The sequence below is a fragment of the Heloderma suspectum genome, chromosome 2 (assembly GCF_057233095.1).
Source record: "Heloderma suspectum isolate Gila_16-S chromosome 2, 16-S_ref, whole genome shotgun sequence".
NCBI lineage: Eukaryota > Metazoa > Chordata > Lepidosauria > Squamata > Helodermatidae > Heloderma > Heloderma suspectum.
Window position 1 is genome coordinate 104,418,799 of NC_139459.1, and position 12,892 is coordinate 104,431,690.

Below are 12,892 nucleotides of genomic sequence, written 5' to 3' on the forward strand. Positions count from 1 at the left end.
AGCCTCGGAGCCCAAAGTGGGTTAGACCTGCCTCAGAAGCCCCAAAGCAGCCCCCAAGGCAGGTCAGGGGGTCCCTGCACAGCCCTAGTTATCTCCATCTATCGCCCAGGAAAAGCAGGGACCATGTGACAGAGTTTTGTGTAGTCTGCCGGACCTAGACTCCTCCCTACTAGTTCTGTCCATGGCTACAGCTCAGTAATAGAAATCAGGACAAAAAATTCTGCAGTATAAATGGAAAACCATAAGGACCACAGAAGACAGGAGAAAATTTTCCAGGAAGGACAGATACATAAAGTAAATGGAAATTAGATCCCAAGGCGAAGAACTGACGCAGATGAAGTAGAGGCAGGTGATCATGGTGGATAACACAATAGACTCAGGAACCAAAAAGGTTAGGTTGTGGCCAAGATGCCTTCTGCATGCCATCCCAGAAGGAGTGTTCTCATTAAGTACTAATCTTCTGTTCTCCAGGTTGGTGTTAGGAAGGCATCCCTACAATGGGATATGCTAAAGCTAACTGCCAATTAGGGTGGGACAACTTGTAAGTACTGAGTCTATGGAGAACTAACTATCTGCTGGAGAACCCTCCTACTGAAGAAGGCATTTGCAGAGGCATAAATTGTCTATGGTAGAAAATTTTCTACTGCATGGTAGAAAATTTTGGATTAGCCCAAGTTGGGCCTTAGATATTTCTGTTACTGAGGCATTAGTGAAAAGGGCCGTTGAGGAACCTGCTGACCTGGTGGAGTATACCATGACCTTTAGAGGTTTAGGACAGCATGAAGCCTTGTAGGCAAAATAAATAAATACACCTTTTGAGCCACCTGGCTAGTATGGATCTAGAAACTATCTTACCCATGGCTGTGGGATGAAAGGAAATAAACAGAGAGTCAGATTGGCAGAAGGACCGTGTGTGTTTTAGGTATACTTGGAGCACGCTCCGTACAACCAGCTTATACCAGTCCTTCTCCAAGGGGTGAGGGCAGAAGGAAGGCAAGATGAAAAGGAAGGCAAGATGAGCTTTTGTGATCTTGAAATAAGGTATTGACTTTGGGATGAAGGTAGGATCAAGTCTGAGGGTGACTGTCTCCTTCTGAAAGGATATCAGGCTGTCCCATACTGAAAGGGCTGAGTGCTCCAACACTCTTTGTGCTGATGTAATGGCCAATTGATGCTGTGTCCTTTTTCTGAGTCTTGTCAGTGGCCTTGGGCAACATTCTAGGCTGGCATCCTTGGTGAGTGTAATCTTTTGAAGTTTGTGGAATGGTGTTCCTTGTTGCAGTTTCTGTGGATGTTGCCACCATAGGAACTAGTTTTTGATTTGGTGAGGAAGTTATATGACATGATGCTCTTTCAGTGCAATCTGTCTCTGAAAGGAGGGAAGTAGCCATTGTAAAGGGCGTGAATGTAGGTGTGTCCAAGGAACTATGCCTAGGCAAGATATCATCAGACCTAAAAGGTGAGCTAATTCCATCAGGGCTGCAGTTCTGCTGCTGAGTTGTTCTGCCTCTCACTTGGATTGTACTACCATCTCCAGGGACAGATAAATGTGGCCTGTGGAGGGGTCAATGAGCACTCCTAGGTGAAGATGGGATTGGGTTGGTTGAAGGTGGCTCTTCCTCTTGTGGAGAATAAAGCCATGATGACTAAGACAAGCTATGCTTAGGCTTAAATAAGGGTCCTTTGTCTGGATGTGGATCTGAGTAGTAGATCATCCAGGTAGGGATAAATGTGTACCCCTCTGAGACTTAGTTGTGCTACTAGGGACATCATAACTTTTGTGAAGACTCACAGGCCAAGTGATGACTTTGGTAGGCAAATCTGAAGAATTTTCTGTGGTGTGCAGAGATTGGAATACGGAACTAGGCCTCCATCAGGTCAGTTGAGGAAAGACTCCTTTGTGGAAGGCTTCCTGGATTATCTGGAGTGCCTCCATGCAGAATTGTTTGTATTTTACATATTTATTGAGATGTCTGAGATCCAGTATGGCTCACCAGGTTCTATCTTTTTTGGGCACAACAGAATAAAAAAACAGAATAAAAAGACAGAATGGACACCTGCAAATTTTTCTTAGTGTGGTACTGGTTCTACGGCTCCGATGTCAATCAAGTGCTGGATTGCTTGGGATATGATCTGATGTTTTCTGGTGGAATGTGATGCTGGAGACTGGATGAACCGAGGATGAAGGGGTTCCTGGAATTCTATGGAACAGCCTTTGTATATGGTGTCAACTACCCAGCAATCTGAGGCTGACTGCTGCCAGGCTGGTAGAAATTGCTGAAGTCTTCCCCCAACAGAGGAGTTCCTGGTGTCAGAACTGTTGACAACCTGGTTTGGCTGGTTAGAAAGAGGAAGGTTTGGAGGAGGGGTTAGTTTCTGGTCTGGAAGAGTGACTATGACCAGGTGGGTCTGGGGTATCAATAGCCTCTGAAATGTAAGGAAGACTGGTTAGTATTCCTAGAGGGGTGAAAGGAGGAATAATGTCTGTTGAAAGATTTTCTCTCCTGGAAGAGGAGAGCATTACTTTCTTTTTATCTTTAGTCTCTACTAGGATGCCTTTAAGGGCTTTTTCTCCAAAGAGATGGGTTCCTGAGAATGGCACCATGGCTGGGTTGCCTCTGGAGGCTACGTCCATACTCCAATGTTCTAGCCAAATGGACCTGCAAGTCACAGTAAAAGCAGCAATACAGCAGGCATGAAACTGGAGTACATCCTGGGTGGCACCTGCTATAAAGACAAACAATTTTGAAAGTTTGATTAGTCCTCTGTAGAGGGACGTTTGGTTCAGATCTTTATTATTTATAATATCTTCAACCCATAGCACTGAGCATCTCGCAGAATAAGAGGAGAGAGCTGAGGTGCATAGGATAAGAGCTGATGCATCATGGGCTTTCTTTAGAGCAGCATCAGATCTTCAGTCACCCTGGTCCTTAAGGGGCGCATCCCCATCTTTCGGCATAATTGCCCCTGAGATAAGTGCTGGCACTGGAGCCTCTATGAGGTGTGTTTTAAGCTCTTCCATAATATCTTGTGGCAGTATATAGAAGCGCCGCGCAGTACTTACTCCTTTTTTACCTTGGAGGGGAGAAGTCCATTCTTCCTTCAATAGTTTTTTTGAAAGAATTTGGAAAGGGAATCTCTCTGGTGGCTGGGCTGGGCTCTGGAAATATAGCCACACCTCATTACTGTGTTGTTTCTGGTTCTGCCAGGTTAATGGCTAAAGTAGCAATTGCCTTAGGGAGTAAGGAAAATCCTCTTTATTAAAGAATCTGTCTGCAGAGACATCCTCTGTCCCACAGCAGGGGATATGGGGAGAGGAGGTGCTATACTGAGGTGGCTGGGAATAAGAATTAGGAGCTCTGGGAGTGGTAACCTTGGCAGTAGAGCAGGGATTGGGTGTGCCCTCTTGAGAGTCTGCAAAGGAATGCTGGCTGTGAGTGGAATTAGGCTGTGTGTTTGAATGGAGAGAGCTGGGAGGCTTAGTTGTATTTTTGGATCTTGGCTGGGGGGAGGAGAGATCAGAAGGGTGTGGTTTGCAGGTGCATTTAAGAGGGCAAGTTGGCCTTGGAGCCTACTTGTCTAGAAGATGGTTGATTAGTTGGTCCAAGACAGGTTTTCTAAGCTGAGAGAGGACTAATTTATCCATTTGCAACATGTTAGTGATGGAGGGTGCACAGACTCACCAGGTTCCCTTTGCCTGAGTAGCATGGGGGGAGGAGGTGTGAATTCGTCCTCACTACTGAAAGTGAAACTAGCATTCAAAGTAGCCACCTGTTGCACTAAGGGTGTGGGGAACTGGAGATGCCTTTCACGCTTCCCTTTGCCGAGATGTTGGTACTTCATGCTGGCAGCCTCCTGATCCTTTCATCTTCTTACTCCAACTCTAGGCTCCTGAAGAGCTCTGGACCAGTTTGGGAGAGGGTGGTGTGGTCTGAGGATACAGACACCCCAACTCCCTTAACTATGATTGCTTCTTTCAATGGGAGGCTGCTGCCACATGTAGCAATGTCCCTGACACTGAGTGGGCAAACAGATCTGGCAGGCTGAGTCTCACTAGGTCTCTCCAACTGTAGGTGTCCAGTGGAACTGAGCTCCAATGTGGGGCTGAAGTCATAGGCCTGCTTAGCTTTTGGTGGGCTTCTAGGAAGCCTGGGGATGACTCTGTTTGCTTTCTTTACAGCTTTCTTTCCTGGAAAAGCCATAAAGATGATGAGATATAGCAGAACAAACAGAATAGAAACCGAAGAAGGGAGAGCTCAAAAACGAAACTAGGGAGAAGAAATGAGTTGGGGTTGAAGAGATAAAGAGTCTAAAGAGATAAGTAGTATAAACAGAATAGCTGAAGAGGATTAAGTTGCAGAAAATTGCAGCAGATAGGACAGAAGCTCTGTCTTGGGTGAAAAGCTGGGATGAACTGGCAAAGACAAGTTGAGGACCAGCAGACTACACAAAACTCTGTCACATGGTCCCTACTTTTCCTGGCTGATAGAGGGAGTTAACCCATTGTAAGGATGCCTTCCTCACACCAACCTGGAGAAAGAAATAGTATCTATACCAGACTTTTTACTCCCACAGAGCTGCCAGCATTTACATCCAAGTCATGGGTCTCACACACCACATCTGGTTTAGCCTCTACAGCAAGGGTGGGGAAACATTTTCGGTCCTAATTAGCTCCATTCAAGCACAGTGGGGACTGCATGCCCACAGCGGGCAGAGCCACATTCCAAAGTGGGTGCCTGATGTGATTGCCCATACCTATACACACATACCCTCCCATACTGAAAATGCCCCCCTGCCAGCCATAAGGCTTTAAAAACCCTCCACTGGCATCCATGGAAGACTTTTTAAAAGACTGGTTGAACAGGGGGCAATTTTTGAAGGGGTCATAATGTTGGTGAGGGGAGGGTTAGCCCTTCCCTCTCCAGTAGCGCCTCTCTCCAAAAATGCCCCCCACTCTCTAATAAGGCTTTTTAAAATGACTTGTTTTTCATGTTTTATCCAAAGTTGCCAAGCACATACCTGTTGTTGCACTGGTAACTGTTGTACCACCTGGGTGGGCACGGCTGCTTGGCCAGCCACAGAAGTCTGTAAAGTCACTGTCGAACCTGTGTCCGACCCAGTCTCTGATGTCTGCATTCTCGTTTCTGTATAAAATTTAAAAATATGAACATTAAATATTGTCTTCTTTTTTAACTTTTGGTCTCTTGTTCTTTCTAAATATTAATGAAAAGACTTTCCCCTTGTAAGAGAAAGTGTTCTCTTTAGGCTGCCACGCTATACTATAGGATATTATTATTCCTTGTGTTCTATTTGCGTCATTTATTTTAAAAACCTGCTTCAAAAAGCTATGCACCCAAAATAAATAAGTAATCTGGAAACAACTTAAGCTATTTTTCTGCTCCTTCACTTTTCCTATCAGTTGTTCTTCAAATGATTTGGGAAATTTCTGCTTGATTGTCCCAGTGGCTACTTAAGCTTGTTACTATAAAATGGGTAACATGAACTTATTATTTTCCCTTTTCACTTCCTACCTTCAATATTTCTTATTTGCTATTGTTTAGTGCTATTTTCTAAATCTTCCCTTTCAGATATTTAACAAATTCTACGAGTAGATCTTTAAAGGATTTTTTGTTTAAAAACAAAAACAACTACTGCTAGGGCACTGATCCAAGCTTTGCTTCTTTTTTGCATTACTGCCAACAAGACAGCTACCTGTGGGAATGAAGAACTGTATGATGGGAGAAGCCCTGCTCTTCTGACATGGATCTGCACCACTCACGGATTTGTCTGGAGGTGGTATTTCTGGTGGTGGGCTTGCTTTTTCTCCTACCACAAAGGCTGTGACAGCCACAACCACCGCTGACGTCAGTGAGGAAGGAAGGCAATTCCATCAAGTCCCCTCCTGCTAAGATTCTAATTGCCATCAAGCCAACTGTGGGGAGGACAAACTGTGCTCCAGGAACAGCCCTGACCAGGATATTGTTATCTGCTCTGCTCTTTGATTGGCAGGGCAGGGGCACTTTGGGGAGGGCTTGCTCTTTGCCCTTCTTCCCCTGCTGATGCATTGCTGGGGGACAATACCAGATGGTAATGAACCACTTGTGCTACCCACCAGACCAGGCATCACTGGTAAGGTAAGAATCTGTTGATTTGTTCTAGAGTAGAAGATCTATATGTGAAAGCCACACCTACTGAGAATGAAAACAACTTTATTCAAAACACATTTGTAAGCTACCTTGAAAACCTAAATGGAAGAAGGTGGGATATAAATCTGTTAAAACAAAGTCAAGTTTCTCCCTTCTTAAATGTTTTGTTCAGAATTTTGCTGCCCAAACTTTCCACAACGCTTTGACGATATCACTCCTCTCCACTGTTCATTCGACCAGCTCCCCATTTGCTTTCCAAACTAGGGTAAGCTATTGCTTTGTCATTTTAAAGCCCTGGATGGGCTTGGCTGATCTGTACCCGCTACATTTCTTGCTACAATCCATCAAATGCTTTTTTTTCTTCCTACTCTCTTCTTCCAATTCAGGCCCTGTGATTTTGTTCTCTATTTTTGGTACTTTATCTTTAACTTAACCCATACGTTTGGAATGATCCTCCTATAAATATTTTGATATCCTTCCTCACTTCCTTCTCAACACATGCTTCTCAACACATGTGTCTTTTTCTTTAACTTTTCCTCATCTTTTTCTTCCTCCTTTACGGTTTCACTTAAGTTATATTATATTACTGCCAAAATTTTGCAAACTGCAGGTCTCACACAACACAATTATTTTCCTTTTCTCTCCTTTATCTTCCTTTTTTGTCCAGATTGTGTTCTACCTGCCTGCCTGTTTTTGTTGTTTTTACCACTGCCATTGATTTGTTTTTAAAAAAGGTAAGAAGGAGAGTAGGTATCTGCCCCATTCCTCCACAGCAAAGCTATTCCCCACAGAAAGATAGGGGTCATGGCATTGGCACTGGATTGGGCCTCACACAAGTGCAGAGTTCCTAACCATTAGAATGGTATGGTGTAACTAGTGGTAAAAAAGGGCTTGAAAGTTAATCATCATCATCTTTAGCACTGTCACAAGCCAAGTCATTTGAGGTTATGTGTTGTAACGTCACAATCAGGGAGTCATACTGCTACATTATATAAAACATGCAAATACAACCAAAATACCAAAACATGATGTTTTACAAACATAAGGTACTTCTGCTCAAGACAGGAAGGTCCCCAATATCTGCACGACATGCCATTCTGCTCCAGAGGGTTCCCCCACCTTCAGGAGCAGATGGGGGTGCAGCAGGCTGCAGAGGGAAAGGGGAAAGCTCTATTCCATCCATAGAATGGAAGTTAGGATCCAAACTTTGGTACTGTTGCAATCACATGCTAGGTTTATTCCACATTTACTAATATTGGTTCTGCCAATTCTTCCCCAATTATTTAAAACAAAACGAAATGAAATTAAACACTGTGGTTTCCCTGAATGTAAATCAAAGTCAAGAAAGATGTGCTCTCTGAGCGAATCATAAACAAGTCTATGCTCCATAGCTTACTACAACTGCAGAAAACTTACTAGTGCTTTGTATCAAAAAATGTTACATGGAAACAGTTGGCCCTAATTTTGTTCTTTGCAGCTAACAGAAATATATCCTTTTCATCTAATGCACGTTGAAAGCAGTACAAGTAAAGGAAATAGCATCTTTCAGGGATTCAATTTTAAACTCCATTTGAACTAGAAGCATGTTCAGGGAAGGATAACATAACCCAATATTTAAAACATTTGTAACGATGCTGCTTACAGAGACACTCTAACTACTAAGAAATGAGCCAAAAATAAATGCAACAATAAATTCAACATAAACTCTTCCCTGCCCCCAGTCCCAGTCAAGGATGGCCATTTACATACTATGGATAAGGCTTGAATCTGCCTATGTCTCAACTGTGTGCATTCTCAGCAAGAAAAAGAAAAGTCATGTATTTAATGCAGCGACTGACTGAGTTTAGTAACAAAGAAGTTATACTTTGAGTAGGATTTGAGATGGGTACCCTTCATTAGTTTTGGAGGCTGTCTACTCAAAAGCAAGTTCCACGAGTTCAATGGAGCTTACTTCCAGGCAAGTGTGTAAAGGATTGTAACCTACAGTGCAATCATATGCATATCTACTCAAACGTCCCACTGTGTTCAATGGGGCTTACTCTCAGAAAAATGTGCATAGGATTGCAGCCCTAAAGTATTAAGAATAAGTCTTCCCCCCATTTTTTTTTAACTACACAGAAATCATGCATTTCCTTTTGGTATGACGGCTGCTTTTAAAAGAATGATTTATTTTAAATTATTTAAATTTAAATTATTTATTAAATTTAAATTAAGAAGTCCTGATGACCATGTGCTACCTCCAGTATCAGAGGCAGCGTGCCTATGTGCACCAGTAACTGGGGAACATGGGCAGGAGGGTGCCGTTGCACTCGTATCCTGCTTGTGGTTTCCTGGTTGACAGCTGGTTCACTGTTCACTGTGTGAACAGAATGCTGGACTAGATGGACCCTTGGTCTGATCCAGCAGGGCTCTTCTTCTGTTCTTAATGAATGGAAAGTAATAAAAAGTTATCTCTATGTATCAGAGGTATGCTTTGAAACTCTTATGTTTCAGAAGTATTTTTCAGGTGCTGAACTTGCACAGACTTTTACCTTACCCGATCTCCAAAGGCTCAAGGAAGTACATGAATAAGCATGATAATTCTAATATATATGGAAGTCATACTATGGTTCAAATTCATGGGTTCAAATTTCCACACAGACATACTGAATGGCTATGGACAAACTCCTATCTTTCACCCACCCATCTGTGAAAGGACAATTTTAAGAACTACCCTATAGGGTTGTTTTAGAGGCACTCTGCTTGTGAGACGTACTAGAGAAAACATGAATAATAACATGGCATAGCCAACGTTGCGTTCCTCTTTCTATGCATCAACTGATGCTGATGTCATGCTTTGAAGTAACTGTTAGTATAGTTCTTTTACAGTGCTCTTTTCAAGTGATATTTGCTTATCGCACAACAAAAGCAGTCAGATTGATCTATTCTGAAAAGCTAAACAACCCCTGCTGTTTTATAATAACGCTGCCCATATGTAAACGAACTGTATATGACCGCAGGGGAGACGTGCCCAACTTCAGTCTAGCCATCCTTGCCTAATGCCGACTGTCAGGTGTGTCACCAGCAACAGATGCTTGTTTGACAAAAGACCTTTTTATTCTGGCTAATTAAGCAGTTAGACACACCCGCCTGTTAATGGGCCTGCTTTGTACAACCAGCACTAGCTGAATCATGTGAATCTACAGATAAATAGGCCACATTTTGAAAGAAGACTAATTAACCCCTAGGAAAGGAAAAGAATACTGCACTAGCCCAGCTGCTGATTGTGACAAGATTAGCATCTCTTCAATTTAAGCAATAATGTTTAGAACACATGCTTTATTACAAAATTTATCTCCCCCAACATTCTTTTGGAAAAGTTGTTCAGGGTTATTTAATACGCTGAAGATGCACAGTAGGGATCCTTCTGTGTTCTGTGCCTTACATACCAGAATGAATGGTTTAACAATCTGATCCATCAGTTACCTAGCAAATCACACAGTGCAAATATGCCATCTTAATAGTAACTATTTTTAGTAAGCACTTTCATCAGCAATTAATTTGCTATTCTAAATACCAGAGTTTGTAAAGTCTTGTTGCACTACATCTGCTTTAACGTCTATACTAAATGATGTTACAGGTTCTTAATTCAGTACTGAAAATAAAAGATTGCAATTTACACTCAAGTACACTAATATTTCTTTTTTCTCCCCAGAACAGAAAACATCTCTAGCTAAAAAGCGGACTTGATTAATCATATAGAAGCAAGGGGGCTTAATTATTTACATAACTTATATCTGTGAAAGGCCAGAATTTCACCCATTTTCCAGAATACAAAAATTCTCAGAATTTTTAACAATACAGGAGTTGCATAGAACAAAGTATTATGCTTCTGTTCTGTAAAACAAATGGGTGCTAATAAAGTGATGTGGGTTTTCTGGAAAATTCTGAATCCAAAAATTGTCTGCACATGGAAACGTGTTCTGGAAATGGAACATTTTCTGCCCCACATCAGAGCTAATAATTGCTGAAGAGTGACAATAAAAAACCTCATGAGCATTGGGGAACTATTTTATCAATGTGAAATGAAATAAATAGACTGAATGGTTTTGCATATAATATGATAATATAGTGAACATACAATAACAATTCTGGCCCACTTGTACTGGCTGCCTGTATATTCCCAGCCCAATTCAAGGTGCTGGTTTTGACCTATAAAGCCTTACATTGCTCAGGACCAAAATACAGGATGGAACACTTCTCCCAATATGAACCTACACATACACTATGATTGTTGGCTGAGACCCTCCTCCAGGTGCCTCCTCTAAAGGAGGTTCAAAGGATGGCACAAGGGAGAGGGTCTTCTCTGTGGTGGCCCCCTGATGGTGGAACGCTGTCCCCAGTGAAGTCCACCTGGGTTCAACATTGTCATCATTTCAGCACCAGGTTAAGACTTTCCTCTACTCCCAGGGATTTCATAGAATCATAGAATAGTAGGGTTGGAAAGGACCTACAAGGCCATCGAGTCCAACTCCCTGCTCAGTGCAGGAATCTAAGTCAAGGCATCCCTGACAGATGGCTGTTCAGATTCATCTTGAATGCCTCCAGTGTGGGAGAACCCACCACCTCCCCATTGTTGTATTGCTCCGTCAGGAAGTTTTTCCTGATGTTCAGCCGGAATCTGGCTTCCTGTAACTTGAGCCCATTTTCCCGTGTCCTGCACTCTGGGATGATCAAGAAGAGATCCTGGCCTTCCTCTCTGTGACAACCTTTCAGGTACGTGAAGAGCGCTATTCTATCTCCCCTCAGTCTTCTCTTCTCAAGGCTAAACATGCCCAGTTCTTTCAGTCTCACCTCATAGGGCTTTGTTTGCAGTCCCCTGATCACTGATCATCTTTGTTGCCCTCCTCTGAACCCTCTTCAGTTTGTCTGCATCCTTCTTAAAGTGTGGTGCCCAGAATTGGACACAGTACTGACTGCATATGATAGATTTAACTGGTCGTAGGATTTTTTTTTATTGTTGATTGCTTTAAATTGTTTTTGCATGTAAATGGTTTTCATATTATATTTTAAGGTTCTACACTTTTGTAAACCACCTAGAGAGCTTTGGTTATTGGGCAGAATACTAATGCAATGAGTAACTATGTAAGCCACAATAATATTACATTACCTAGAGGACTGGGTTAATAAGGGCGCAATCCTAAGGAGATAGTTGGCCACCTCCAAACTCAGAGGCGGCCAACTATTCAATGCAGGGCAGGCAGAGCGTGGACAGGATCTTCTCCTCCATGCTCCGGCCGCCCTGCATTAGCGGCAAGATGGCTGATTTTGGCTGTCTAGCCAGGGCGCCTTGGAGTGGGGACATTGTACTGGTGCTTCCGTGGTCCCCTCCCCTTCCCACCCACAGGAACACCCCCTTTTTGCCCGCTCCATGCTGCTCTTCTGAGTGTGGAGGCAGGGATGACCCATGCCTCCTACGAAGCGGTGGGCGTGGGGAGTCAGATTTCTGGGGACCAAGCTCTAAGCTTGGATCCCATGAACCAAAAATCTTATGGCCATCTAGATGCTGTCTAGTGGCCATAGGACTGTACCCTTAGTGACTAGTAAATATAAATAAAACCCACTGGTTTTATATCTAATGCTATATCAGATTTTTGTGAGGTTTAATATTCAGTGTGAAAATTGCCATTGCAGATGACAGGGTCACAAAAAGGGTACCTTCCACCACTGTGCATATTTTTCATGACAGTTTTCCTGATCTGCTGCTGTTTCACTGATATTTTTTTTTAACCTAAAGGGACTTCTTCACAGTGTGATCCAAGCCAATCAAGGAACATGTCGCAATCATGATGTCAGCGATGCCATGTCACCAATCAGATTTGGCTACATGACTGCATCACTATAGGCAGATTTAACACTCCCTTTGCCATCACTCCAGATTGCAACACCAAAGGAACTAGGCAGATTCTCTCTGTCTTGTGTTGCACTGGTAATTTTATTCCTCACCAGTAATGTCATGTCATTTATTTGCAAGCCAAAGGCCATTAATAAAACCTATTACAGTACAGTTTACTACGACTGTAAAATTACAAACTGTACAACAGGAATAAAACATTGGAGTAACTAAACAAATAAAAAAGAGTACTATGAATCTAAACTAAAATACATCTAGATTTTTATACCAAAGAATCACGTTTACAGTGAACTGTGACAGCAGTTAGGGCTTTACCAATATTTTTTTTAAGCCACTAAGGTAAAAAAAATGCAACCTGCTGGGTGACATGACTCTCTTGATCCAAGACAGCAAATAACACGTATTTCTTACGGGGCATTCAGGTTGCAACCCAGATATAATATTCCCAAGGAATTCTGAATGCAGTAATGCATGTAAGGGATACAAGCATAGATAGTGTATCAGATCTTCAATTTCCACAAATACATATTCATTGAACATAAGGGATCTGATGGTAATCTGCCCTCGCATACTGCTTCACCAGTACTGTGCAGTAAGACTTTTGCCCAGATCCAGGTCTAGTGACTTGAGGTTACACATGACTACTGGGGCAGGATATGGATGGGGATGAGCATCTCACTGAAAGTAATGCAGTGTGGCTTGACATCAACATTTAGATCTGAATGTAGATAGTGCTCTTCCACACAACACTGTTGACACTGGGATGTTCATTTGGATGTGATCCTTTCCACATTCTGCTGTATATAGGACCTGATGAAGGTGAGAGCATGTCAGTCTGGCTGCTTTAGCAACA

The 12,892-nt window shown here is 42.6% G+C and overlaps 1 protein-coding gene across 6 annotated transcripts in view; it reads right to left on the reverse strand.

The window, feature by feature from the left end:
• RFX3 (regulatory factor X3) overlaps nucleotides 1-12,892 on the reverse strand; it is a 172,833-nt gene that overhangs the window by 96,139 nt on the left and 63,802 nt on the right. For all 6 annotated transcript variants that reach the window (XM_084834413.1, XM_084834412.1, XM_084834411.1 and 3 more), the window contains exon 2: nucleotides 5,020-5,144. In XM_084834413.1, the coding sequence (XP_084690539.1) occupies nucleotides 5,020-5,136 (117 nt within the window). In that variant the 5' untranslated portion in view covers nucleotides 5,137-5,144. The remainder of the gene's footprint in view (nucleotides 1-5,019; nucleotides 5,145-12,892) is intronic.